Source organism: Sardina pilchardus, chromosome 1 (genome assembly GCF_963854185.1).
Source record: "Sardina pilchardus chromosome 1, fSarPil1.1, whole genome shotgun sequence".
Classification (NCBI taxonomy): domain Eukaryota; kingdom Metazoa; phylum Chordata; class Actinopteri; order Clupeiformes; family Clupeidae; genus Sardina; species Sardina pilchardus.
The window spans coordinates 43,955,518-43,969,220 of record NC_084994.1 but is presented as its reverse complement, the minus strand read 5'-3'; the positions used below and the strand labels follow the sequence as shown (position 1 = coordinate 43,969,220).

At 50.6% G+C, this 13,703-nt stretch overlaps 1 protein-coding gene across 1 annotated transcript in view; it reads left to right on the top strand.

Moving 5' to 3' along the window:
• The window catches only part of rptor (regulatory associated protein of MTOR, complex 1), a 174,092-nt gene that overhangs the window by 14,052 nt on the left and 146,337 nt on the right, over window positions 1-13,703 (top strand). Inside the window, exons 3-4 of the mRNA XM_062545481.1 lie at window positions 4,100-4,202; window positions 6,218-6,300. Of these exons, the coding sequence (XP_062401465.1) occupies window positions 4,100-4,202; window positions 6,218-6,300 (186 nt within the window). The remainder of the gene's footprint in view (window positions 1-4,099; window positions 4,203-6,217; window positions 6,301-13,703) is intronic.

The window sequence follows — 13,703 nt, the reverse complement described above, 5'->3', positions numbered from 1 at the left end:
GCCCTCTCATTCTCATATCAGTCGGTTGACGTACTGTAGGTCTCTATGAATCTATGACTGCCTAGGTTGTGGTAGGCCGGGCTCTGTATGTTTGTTTTTCTGCTTATGCCGTATATTGGCGTCCCCTTAAGAGTTCTACCGGACACATTTTCATGCAGCCCGTCCGTCCCACTCCATGTCATTTTCAATGTCTTGTTGTGTGTACAGAGCTGTCAGTCTACATTTACCTCGTCTCTTGTTTGCCTTCTTTTGAGAAGGTCATGTCACGTCAGTGGTTAAATAAATAATGAGCTAGTTTGACGTGCGCGAGCGCGGTACAGCGTTGCCCTCTTGTCTAGCGGATCACCTTGTAAATGGTGGCGAAGCCTTAAAGAGGGGAGCAGTATTTTCGTCTGACATACTCGTTTTTTCACTTCTTTTTCTCACTTTCTTTCTCTCTCTCTCTCTCTCTGTCGTCTCTCCCTGCTACTCCGTTCGCCTCTCGGTGGACGCGAGGTCCAACTGTGTCCCGCTGCCTGGCTGACCTTTGTCAGAGCTGCGGGGTGGAACTCTCATTAATTGCGAGGATAATTGCTAGATGGCTACCCCGCACTCTGTTCTCTGCTCTTCCTCAAGCAGTAGGGCTTTGACAGGGTGACTAATACGTGGGCTAGTTTGTCAGCACAGAAGAACACGGTCACTGATTATTCAGTCTGTTTGCCTGACCCGTTTCCTCCCCAAAATAGACTGGTGAGCTTTATTAGCGACTCACGTTCTTTGGCAGGCAGGAGCGCCGGCAGTTATCTCCTAGCCTATGCTAATCACACAATGTTCTTTGTTTGGAACACTGTATTATTGGGATTGTGTAAGACCTGTTTCTGTGTACATCTTCAAAGCCAGTGTTTTGTTCTTGGAACAGAGGAAGGCTTCTTCTTGGAACAAAAATATGCTGTACCGTTCCATGAGCAGGGAAAGGAGTGTTTTTAGAAACAGGAGTTAGCGGAAGATGACGACCTCTCTTGTATCTGCATCCTCCTTTTCCTAGAGTATTTTAGAATTTTCTTAGAATCCCTTTATTTTCCCCTTACCGTCTGCCCTGCTGGGAGTCGTCCTCCTCCGGCTGCTGTCCGGTAACGACGCCCTGCCGCTATCTTCCCAGTTCTGGGCTGTTGATTCAGCCGTAAAGCTGACAGAGCTGCGGAGTGAGGGCCACTAAAGACTTAGTAAATGGCCAATCTGTGGCCGAGCGTCACGCTTGTCACCCTCCGACCGGGCGACCATTGATTACTCTCCACTGCGGCGCGGGCCCGTGACACTTCCGAGAGCTTCCTGCTGCCGGAACTGATCAGCGCTGACGACCCCGCTGCCGTGGTGACACGGCTAACGAGCTGACGTGGCCCGGTTCACTGCCGAGAGCCGCTGCCTCTCAGGGCGCTAACGATCGGCGATGCCAAGGACCGGGGTGGGCAGATAGCTGTCTTTATCATGTGGTGAGCCTCTGGCAGAACACCTGGCTTTTATAGTAGCACTTCAAAGCATCCCCTCACAGTTACCCATCACGGAGAGGTGTGTGCTGATGTTTCTCGTGTCAGATCTGCAGGCGAATGCTTCTCTCGCTCGGCTCTGTTTTAATTGACTAGGTTATGTGATCATATCAATAAGTTTGTTTCTCTCGCGCTCCTGGAGCAGGTGTGTATGCAGAGCGCATTGATCAGAAGGGATTTGAGCAGAAAGCCAGCTTTGCGGCCGGGCGGCGCTGGCGAGGTGTTTGTAGTCCAGCGCTGAAGGTTATGCCCAAGAGCAGTGCTGAAAGGGCACTAAAAGGCCTCCCTATTGGTTTGGTGCCTGGATTTGGCAATGGATGTTGGCCTTGTTATGGGTTTTAAAGGCTTCTCTGTGTGAGAGTGTGTGTGTGTGTGTCTGTGTGTGTGTCTGTGTGTGTGTCTGTGTGTGTGTCTGTGTGTGTGTGTGTGTGTGTGTGTCTGTGTGTGTGGGTGTGTGTCTGTGTGTGTGTGTGTGTGTGTGCAGATGTTATTGACATTCTCATACCTTGACCACAGCACTTTTCATGAAGTGAAAGTCCTTCTCATTGCTTTTGATATTTCTCATAACTTTTCTCTTGCCCGTCACACGGCTTATCAATCACTGCTCCACCACACATTCGGCACTCGAGGGGCTGGGCTCGTCCAGCAGAAACACCCGTCTCCCGATCAGCTCCGCTGCCTAGGCCCCTGACCCCCAACACGCCACACTGACCAGCAAGGCGTGAACAGGCCAGTCCATTCGAGGGGTGGACGACGCTATTGAATCCCCCCCCTCCTCCTCCCCCCCTCCCTCCCCGCAGCAGAGAGTGGCCCCTTTATCAGAAGGCAGCCGAGCGGGACCTCCCCGGGTCCTGGATATCTTCCTCAGAATGCCTGTCAGCGGAGCGGAGCTCCCGGCGGACCGTCCATCATGCCGCCTCCTGCGCTGATAAGCTATTTCTGCCGTCCGGCGCGCCGCGGCGGCTGCTGCCCGCTCGGCTCCGTTGATTGAGCGATTGCAGTGTTCTTTTGCCTGAGTCAGTCCTGGTGGCCTGCTCCTGGGCCGCTTCCCTCGTGCTTTGCTTTTTATTTTTTATAGATATTGTGGAGGCATCTGGAGAGAACTGGTTCCTTTTTCTTTTTTCTTTTTTTTTTTGCGGTCCTCTCCGTGCGTGCCGACAATCAATCCCTCTCCTCTCCTTAGTCCGGCACCGCTCGGTTTTGGCCCGCTGACTGATTTGTAGCGGGTCTGACGCGGACAGGAAGCCGATACCGGCTCGGCTATCGGCCGTTGTGTCGGGGTACAAAGGAGTCGCGGTGATTTTGTCAGAACTTCGCCGAATCAATTCATGTGCTGTCTCTTTAAACGCCGACCTCTGCCTGTGTCAGTAGAGCAGAAAGTTGTAGTGATTTTACCTTCACATTCCTTTAGTCCAATTTACAAGCACAGATATTCAATTTCCACCAGGGACTGACCGATTATATAATATTTCCCCTCATTTCTAATGCATGCATCATCCCCACATAATAGCTCTATCTTGGTTTATTTGGGCATGCAGAGCTGCTGCTTCTCAGCAATACCAAAGTTACAAGATGATGAGGCCAGATTTAGCTTCACCAGATTTGGCCTACTGATGCGTGTGTGTGTGTGTGTGTGTGTGTGTCTGTCTGTGTGTGTGTGTGTGTGTGTGGCAGGGCCTCCAATGCTCGCCTGCTGCCTGCTATGCCGCTGCTGCTGCGTGGTGCCTTAGTGAGTGTGGGCTCCCCTGTGAGCTGGTGTAGAGTTCTCCAGCTGCTGCCAGGGGCATTTTGGACAAGTGCCAGACAACCCTCACTACAACTGGAGGGCATCTCTCGCTCTCTCTTTTTCTCTCTCTCTCTCTATATCTCTATCCTTTCTCTCCTTTTTCTCTCTCTATCCTTTCTCTCTATCTTTCTCTCTCTCATTTCTCTCTCTCTCTCTCTCTCTCTCTCTCTCTCCCTCTCTCTCCGTGTATGTGTATGAGTGCAAATGTGGACTATTGATCGGCTTCCTGGTACTGTCGCCACGTGTACCTAACCCCACTGGCCCAGAAAATGTTGTGTTTTTTGGATGCCTCTCGTGACTCTCGTGTGATCAAAAACCGCTGCAGTACATCTTCCCAAACCCGAATAACCCTGCTGAACTGCCGCTTTTAATTGCATTATCCGAATAGATCTGAAAAGCGCCACAGAGAGCGAAGCTCCTCATTTGGGTGTCATATCCCGGGCACGCGCTCGCAGTGGGCTGGCAGCGTTTTGAGTCATAATTGGATCTGTCCTTTAGGACCGGCACTGGTTTGAGAATGTTGGCAGAGAGTCAGAGAAACTGTTGTCATTCAGCCCGGTGAAAGTCATGATTACCTTGCATTTTCATTTAGGGAAGTGACTATGGTTGTGTGAGTTGAGCAGAGTTTTGAAAAGGGTCCACAGTGAGCAATGCTTTTAATGAATTCAATCCACATTCACATTAACTTACATTTAACTTTTCAAAATTTGGCCTGGGAGCCATTGACCCGAGCCGATGAGGTACTCGCTTGAAATTAAAATGTCTCCCTCTTTTTTGACCCTTTTTTTAGATGAAGACGGTGAGCGTGGCCCTGGTGCTCTGCCTGAACGTGGGAGTGGACCCCCCCGACGTGGTGAAGACCTCGCCGTGCGCCCGGCTGGAGTGCTGGATCGGTAAGAGCCCTCGTCTTCGTCATCTCCATTCACACACCCACCCACTTGCTTGCTCGCTCACTCGCTCACACACACACACACACACACTCGTCCACTCACACACTCACCCACCCACTCACTCACTCACCTGCTCACACACACACTCGCTCACACACACACACACACACACACTCGTCCACTCACACACTCACCCACCCACTCACTCACTCACCTGCTCACACACACACTTGTCCACTCACACACTCACCCACCCACCCACCCACTCACTCACTCACCCACCTGCTCACACACACACTTGTCCACTCACACACTCGTCCTCCCGGCCCACTCCGTCCATTCACAAGCCCACTCTCAACGTCTGTCCATCCGCTCAGCCCACGCTGGTCTATTCATCGGGTTATTTCCGTCCGTTCTTCCGTCCATTTTTTCACGATCCATTCATCCTTCCCATTCATCCAAGCTGTCATCTGCACACGTCACCCCCATATCACTATCCTATCCGTCAATACAAGACACTTGATTGACTAGTTCATCATACTTCAGATTGACAGAATGACGAATGATAGACTGGCGACAACGGTAAGCTACTCTGAGTGTTCTGGTGGTGAAAAGGTCAAATAAGAGGGGCTGAGAGAGAGTCTAGACATTTTTTGGGGAAATCTCTTTCAGTCCTCAGTGTCTGCCTCTGGGCCTGGTAAACTGTGCTCGGGAGGAAGAGGGAGATGTTTGATGCCACCACTCTAAAACGTAACATCCTCCAGGGCTTGTGACTATCTTGACTCATCAGGAGAGAGAGCTCTCCACGCTGCCTCTTAGACGATTTGACGGCCAAAAGAAGAGAGTGCCCAGCGCTGTCACCGTAGACCCAGAGGGGGTGAGGCGAGGACAGCCGTGCGCTGTCAGTCACGGGGAATGTTTTTTTCCCCCCCTGCAACCTTTTCAGTCGGAGGCGCCAGGTTCTGGCCTCGGTTAACAGCCCTCTCCTCAGGAACAAGAACATGTGCTTGATGTGCCTATTATGAAGGTGACATCCTCTCAGACGGGACACCAAGGCACACCAGCTCCTCAGACAAAAAGAACTTGAAAGTGCAGACATCGCCGAGCGGTGCTCTCCGCTTGGGGTTAAACGCGGGATGGAGCTGTCAGTCTGGGGGGGGGGGGGGGGGGGGGGCGCTCCTCAGGTGTCACACTCACAGGCTGCACCATCCCATTAGGGGTAGTCAGGAGAGAGAGAGAGAAAAAGGGGGGAAAACATCTTAAACTGTCGAATAAAAGGCAAAAACAGTGCCGGTATTTGCATACAGAACAGCATGTTCCGCACCAAACCGCATTTCATCTCCGAGTGTTCCAGCTGTGCTGTCAGAACAGATTCCCTCAGTCACCTTCCCACAAACGGTGACCGTCATAAAATATAATCAGCGCTGTCCCAGAACAAAGAATATCGATATCACCTGCACTGTATCTGGCCATACACGTTGTCCTAAACCTAATGTGCAGAATTAGATAGCTCAGAATCCATAGGAAATTGATCCCTTTTGTTTTTTTTCTTTTTCTTCCGTCTTTCCTTTTTGTGGATGTTTCAGTTTGAGCTGAGAGGCTCATTTTTCTATAGATTGACTTTGATTTCCATTGAAGTCACAGTTCTTTGAGATCGAACAGTGCCTTGTGTTGGGCATGATGCATGACTAGACATTTTCTGGCTTGCCGCAAGATTCATGTCTGAGTAATGTTAACTTGAGTAATGCTGAGCAGGATTCTGATACTCCTCATTATCCAGCACCTACTTTTGGATTTGCACACGTTATGTTTGTTTAGCGTTCCGATACCATTTTGACTAGTCATGAGCTAACTATAGACTATTAAAAAAAATGTGTGGGCTATGTTTGGCTTAGTAGGCCCTGTTTGGCTGAGTTTTGCAAGCTAATTATGGGTGTCAGCAGGGTGTTATGACTGAATATAGACTGTTATGACTGTTATGCTGACGACATGTTAATGTGTTTGTCTCCCTCATGCAGACCCATTGTCCATGAGTCCACAGAAGGCCCTTGAAACCATCGGGGCCAACCTCCAGAAGCAGTATGAGAACTGGCAGCCTCGGGTGAGTCAGTCGCTCCTGCCGGGATGGTCACATTGCAGTCGGCTTGATTTATCTCCCCCTCATCAAAGCGCGCTCATCTCATTCTGCATGGCTCCATTTATAGAGGGTTATGCGCCGTGTTTAGATGGGTATGTGAGTCCCATGAAAATGGAGCTGTATATTGGTTCCATCATCTCCGCACTGGTTAGTAAGGCAATTTCCCCACCATGTGATGCGAGGAGAGAGAGAGTTGTGTGGCCATCAAGATGTTTTTATTGTGCAGCAGATCCAGGCTGCATGATGATGCATGCATTATTAATCTGCACTCAGAATGTTGGGATTGTGATAACCTGGGCCTTCAGGTAATTATCGGGATCGCTCCAGGGAAATGGAGTAGGGGGACCTTGTTGGTGCATATGCTCATCCAAATGCGCTCTCTCTGTGTGTGTGCGTGTGTGCGTGTGTGCGTGTGTGCGTGTGTGCGTGCGTGCGTGCGTGCGTGCGTGTGTGTGTGTGTATATGTGTCTCGCTCACCACTGTGCTAGCAGAGCTCAGCGTGTAGTTCTCAGTGTAACATGATATGCTTACGGATGTCAAAACACACACACAAACGCGCACACACACTAATGCACACTCCCCAATATGGAATTCCATATTCACCATGGCTGCTGCAGAAGATTGATGGCCAGCCCCTGCCGTCTTGTGGGAGGCCGTGCCCTGTGGCATATGTGCATGTTTGTGAGGCGGCGAGGGCTCCCTCTGTGCACGCTGTGCTGGGTGCCCGTGGAGTAGATGTGATGTGCAACATGGCACGCTTGGCAGTGCCTCTGTGTGTGTCTGTGTGTGTGTGTGTGTCTGCTCATGCGTGTGTGTATGTTAGGAGTCAGTGCCTGGGTTGCCATAGACCCTCCAGAAGTGGGCAACACTCAGAAACACGAGGAAGAGAAATATGTGCATTATTTTTATCCACAGTTCACACACGAGCACAAGCACACACACACACACACGCACACACGCACACACACACACCACCACCACTTGCGTTCCCTGCTAGCCACAGCACAGCACTGCCTACCCAGCTGTGAGTGGGTGTCCCTTCTCTCATTTCCTGGCTCCAAGCTCCAACTCTGTTTTCTTCTCCTCTCCCTCTCTCTCTCTCTCTCTCTCTCTCTCTCCCTCCCTCTCTCTCTCTCTCTCTCCCTCGCTGCCTTTTCCACTTTCTTCTCCTTATGTACACGCTCACACACTTCTTGCCTGGCTCGCAGGCTAATCTGACTTCCAGATGGCCATCGTCTGCCGCCCTCTCTCCCCCCCCCATCCCCCCCCCTCCTCCTCTCGCCCGGCGCTGGGAGGGCGATCTCGGCCCAGCAGGACGGTCACCCGGCCCCTGGCCGCGGGGGTCAGCGGCTCCAGATGGTGGGCGGCTGGAGGAAGAGCGGCCCCCGCCAGCAGCTGCTCCCGCCCCGGAGCCGGGTCGGCCTCGGCTGCCCGTCTCGCTCCGACTCGCTCGATCCGCAGGGCCCGCTGGAGTGGGCAGAGGAGGCTTACGAGCGGTCAGCGGACGGGTTTTTTTTCGCGGTTGTGGTTGCTGTTGTGTGAGTCTTTTTGCCTCAGGCCTGATCCGAGGTCGTCAGTGCTGACTTGTGAACAGCAGGCGCCTAGAGAGAGAAGAAAAACAGCAGAATCTATGAAATGAGAATGAGGATGAAAACACAATGCTCTGCAGGATTAAAAGGCTTTTTAAGGATATTCATGTTTTAACATATTCTTCAAATGAGTTCAGAATGAATAATTGGAGATTTCTGGTTTCATTTCACGGAAGTGTCGCACAGTGCCGAGGCTTAGTACACGGTGTGGTCATCTGACCAATGAGTGCAGGGCAGGGAGACGTGGACGCTGTGGTCATCGGCTCATAGAACTGAAATCTCTCAGGGATTGGTGCTCCTTCCATTGATGCCTTAATAAATAGTTAGTTAGAAATCTTGAGCACCACCTGGGGTCCATCTGTGCACAATTGCTTTATTTTTTAGGTGTAAGATGATCTAAAATCAGAGCTGGTGTATGACCTGAAGTTGTTCCTATTAAACGACATCTCCCCAGCTCCATTATGAAACATTCAGCAGTCCCGCCATAGCGCTGTATTGCTGATGCCTAACTCTGATGAGTGCTTGTCTCACTCGTCTCTCACTCCAATGTCAGTGCAGAAGGGGCTGATCCCAGTTAACCTTGTCATATCCCCGGAGGCCGTAATCCTTCTTGATGAGAGGAGGCGGAAGCGCTACGGCGCTCACTTGGTGCCAAAGTCCACCTCGCCGGCCGCCACAGGTCAGGGGCACCCGCCCTGCTCGCGCTCTCCTTTTCCTTAGGCATGCCCTGTGCGCGCACAGTGTTGGAATGCTAAGTGTTTTTGGGGTTGGTGTGGAGAGAAAGACCACGAAGTGTTTTCAGCAGCATGTTTTTGTTCCTTCAATTATTCAACAGCCTGCTCGGTTTTAGCCGGGAGCCTGGTATGGATCCGCTCAAGTGCCTGCTATGAGCACGGGAATGGAGCGGCACAGAGTCAGGCTCTACAGGCCCATGGAGCGCCAATGGAGTTTCTGGAGGCCACACGCTTTTATTGAAGCTCCTCCTCAAGAGTCGAGTGTCTGTGTTGGAGTTGGTGTTCTGTGATCTGCAGGCAGTGATGAAGTTCTTATATCCACCAGCTGTCCTTGTTTTTTTTTACCTTTGAGGTCTTTGTCTCTCAGCAGTGGTCTGGTTTGAAATACCAAGTGCCAACAGTTTTCGTTTTTTAATTATTGCGATAGGTGCATCAAGGTACCATATGGGTATCATAAGCATCAGTAATGGACACCCTGTTTGTTCTCTGCCAGGGAGAGAGGAGATACATGACACATGGCAGACATTTTTTTGACAGATTTGAGACAAGAAAATTTGTATTTATAAGCTATTTATTAGTATTTATAAACTCTTTCACCAACTGGTTGGAGTATAATGCATCTATAAGGTCAACTGGTTGGAGTATAACATATCTATAAGGTCAACTGGTTGGAATATATAACTGGTTGGGGTAGAATGTATCTATAAGGTCAAAGGGCACTTTGGCTGTGCGCCATAAATGGAGTGATATCAGACTTTGAACGGACCGCTGTGTGGATTTCGAGATATTCACAGGCAAGTGTGCTTGCTTTGCTTGGTATTACTGTTAACTGGATTTCTGCTTCTCCATGCATTCCGTATTCAGACTCAGTTTCACAGACAATTAGAAACACCCACCTCCTTCTTTTCTCCTGAAACACAAACCTTTAGAAAGTGTTATTTCACTTACAGCTATATTCTCATTAGTATTCATGTAGACGACTTTACAAGCTGTGTGTGTGTGTGTGTGTGTGTGTGTGTGTGTGTGTGTGTGTGTGCGTGTGTGTGTGTGTGTGTGTGTGTGTGTGTGTGTGCGTGCGTGTGTGTGTGTGTGTGTTTTTCCCAGGGAAACCAAACATCCAAAGTGCCGGGGACATGTTTAAACACAGAGCCGGAGATTTCTCCTCATTACTACGGGTTTTCTAAGCTTAGCGCTGTCAAATGATCTTGCCTCATCTGTGTAATTGCACAGCTCCCCTTTTCAGGGTTCCTCCTCAAAGCAGAGTGCTCTGCCCGGTTACACTCGCGTTCTCCTCCTTTGAGTCCCCCGCCTCTCTCTGGGTGTTCTGTTATGAGGTGGTGTTCTTTCTGAATGATCATTCATCCCTGCGCTTATTGATTCTGCCCTTTTGTGTCATTGTCTGCTGCATCCTAAGAAATTGAGACGTGTAGAGTGGCGGCATCATCAAGCTGAATCTTTCCTCGCGTTTTACCGTTAGATAACCCCCCTCCCCCCGACGAGAGTCCTTCATTCGTGTCTGCCGTTTCTGTGTTGCATGTTCTCCTCTTCCTCCTCCTCCTCCTCCTCTTCCTCTTCCTCTTCCTCCTCCATGCCTGTGCTGCTGCTCTGTGTGCCAGCTGTAGCGGGTGCAGCACTGCGGGCGTCCATCGTGCCTGCCCGCTCGCCTGCCTCTTCTGCGCCAGCCCTCCTGATGCGCTCCTCTTCAATATTTAATGGCGCCCGTGTGCTTTTGATGGAGGCCGCGGCGCACAAACAGATTGCTCTCGGGCCGCTCGACCCCAGACCGACCACACCACTGCCGCCCCTACACACACACACACACACACCTGGCTCTTCATCTGTGGCTTGCGCCGGGCAGCCCAGCAGCCCAGACCCAGACACGTTCAAAACAAACGCAACACATAACAAGGTCTTTGTTGATCATTTAGTGGCTCTTACCATTGTTTGATATTTTGTCCAACTGAGCGTTTGTTATGACTATTTAATAGGAGTTTTCGACGGGAAGCTGTTTGGCTGAGAAAGCAGAGAGATGCAGAGCTTGTCTGCAGCATCACTCTGGCTGTTTCATAATGTCTGTGGGCTTCTTATCGGCGGAGAGAGATATTCGACTTATCAGGCTCTGTAATCTGTGTTGCTCAGTCTTATCGGTGCATTAGCCAGCACGCCCAAAAGGTTCATAATGATCCTGTCTGGTTGCACTTAGAGAACAGGCATATGAATTCTGCTGAATTTCAACTCCATCAAGGCTATCAGTCTATTTTGTCTGTCACCTTTTTTGCTCATATTCCTCCTCTCTCTTTTGTCTCTCTCTCTCCCTTTCTCTTCCTCTCTCTCCCTCTATCCCCCTCTCTCTCTCTCTCTCGGGCATGGATGAAGCAACCACTCGTGAGGTGGTGCAGTAGAATGACATTACCTTTTTAACAGCCCCGTGGCATCATTTTTTCTCTCTCTCTCTCTCGCTCTCGCTCTCTCCACAGCACCAAGCTTCGCCTGCCGTGACTGCCAGCGCTGTCGAACTCGTTCCTGAATTATTTATCAGCTTGCTCCTGCCGAAATATTTCTCCTGATTAAATTTAAGACTTTGCTTTATCACTAGACCCATGTATAAATTCCATTGAGGCAAGGCGGAGAGGGCGTGTACAGGGAGGCTGGCGGGGGCACTCTGAGGGTGTGTGTGTGTGTGTGTGTGTGTGTGTGTGTGTGTGTGTGTGTGTGTGTGTTTTAAAGATGAAAAGCTCCTGACCACCAAAGCTCTTCACATTGCCCACATGTTGTATAGTGTTTTAATAAAGGTGGCTGATGCCACAGAAGGCTATGGCGGAAGTGCTGCAGTCATAATCTCATTCAATGACTGTGGTAATATCCAAGCCACGCCGGCCCATATATCCAATTGTGCCCTGTCAGCCTCTAACAAACCACGTTAGCGGGATTGAGGAGGTGACCAGTACAGCACCGCAAATCAACCCCCCCCCCCCCCCCACCTCTCCACACCCCTCCCGATAATGTGCTGCCCAGGGGGGAAGTGGCAAGCTATTAGTGTGCGTTAGCCGTTAGCGCCAGAGGAAGATGTATGGACGTCCACCCAGGTCCTCCACCTCAACACCACCACCACCTCACCACCACCACCCCCACCCTTAGCTGCAGATCCATATGCACACTCCGCTCATGAAATAGGGGAGGGGTGGGGGTGCGTGTGTGCATGTGCGTGTGAGTGAGAGAGTCTGAGTCAGAGAGAGAGGATGAATGAGTGAGTGTGTGTGTGTGTGTTATCGTAATGGATTCTCAATGGGATGGGACTGGCTGGCCCTAAAGGATGCTTATTGACTGACGCAAATGTGGTCCCAAAGGGCAGCACAGGAGGAGTGGGAAGGCTCATTCACTTCAGTTTACCGTCTCTGACGGCCATATTGGGTTGCATTTCTCTTGAGTGTTGAGTGATCTCAGTGAAATCATAACAGCGGCCATATTGGCTCTGTTTCCATCTAATTCATTTGCATCTCGGTGAAACCATTACAACGGCCATGTTGGCTCTGTTTCCGTCGAACTCATTTGCATCTTGTCCTTTTTGTTTACTCATGCCGTATTGGACACAGAGCCTGAACGTGCCTGAAAGAAGCTACGCCATCCGCCAGTTGACATTTTGCTTCGGTCTCCACTGGGGCTCCATACTGCCTCCATACAGACCCTCCATAAGGTCTACGGGTCTGCGCTCTAGTGTTTCATCTGACCACAGAAATTGATGGCAAATGCACTGATCCAAAGTATCCTGCATGGAATTGATTTCTTTTTGCTGACCATTCCCTATGGAGAGCATATTTGATATTTCCTAAGTCAAAAGGGGACGCATGTGGCTCAGGCTCCCTATAGGTTTTGGATCGAGGGCGAAAGAGACTCGTGTCTTTAAGAGATGAGGAATTTTACTGGATGGACACCCAGAGGAGCAGAGCGATCGAATAGCCACACCAGGTGGACCACTGAAGCGAGACTCCATTCATGGATGCGGCAACAATTCGCTTCCCACTATAATCAATGGAGCTGGCTACACCAAAGGTGTAGGAGTGTAGCGCACGTAAAAAAAAAACCCTTCATTTGACACTTGACGTGCGGTACGCTTCAGTTGCGCCCGGTGTAGACCAGGTGTAGACCAGGTGTAGACCAGGTGTAGACCCGGTGTAGACCCGCTCTTTAGAGGAAGAGGAATAGAGAGGTTGGAGAGGCAGCCAGAGGGGAGAGCATGAAACGGCACGAGCGGACAGAAGCCCGTTTGAACTCACGTGACTATTACACACGATCTTCAGAGACAAAGAGGCTCAATGACGCCGGGCACTAGCACCTCATTGTTTCTATATTTCACAAAACACACAGGCTGAAGAGAGAGAGCGTGTGGGCTTTGTGTGTGTGTGTGTGTGTTTGAGAGCCTTTAGCCTTAGTGAGCAGAATGGTGTATTTGTGTGTGTGTGTGTGTGTGTGTGTGTGTGTGTGTGTGTGTGAGTGAGTTCACACACCATGGAGCAAGGACAAGGTTGCAGCAGCCATTTCCAGTGTAATGATGGATTTGGTGGCATTGTGAGCGAGCCGGCGTGCGGCCTGTGGTGGTAGATTTAGTCAGGCCCATTATGACCGAGGCTGTGCTGCCCGATTTATGCGCTGGCGCCCTGACAGGGACTGTGGTGGTCTCGATGGATGGAGGTGAAGAGAAAGTGTTGGAGAGGGGGAAATAGAGAGAGAGAGAGATGGAGAGAGATAGAGGGAGAGGGGGATGGGGTGAGAGGGATAGAGAGAGAGGAATAGAGAGAGGAATAGAGAGAGGAATAGAGAGAGGAATAGAGAGAGAGGAATAGAGAGAGTGAGAGAGAGAGAGAGAGAGCAGGAGGGATGGGGAGAGTGATTGATAAAAGAGGCTTCAGGGGGAAAAAAACGGACACCGCTCAGGGCTTTACGAGGTGACGGGGAAGTGACTCAGGCCGCGGTGATTAAAATCACTTCCTGTTTTAGAGAGTGTTACGGACCGGTGACGTGTGTGGCGCTGTGCGTGGGAGTGTGT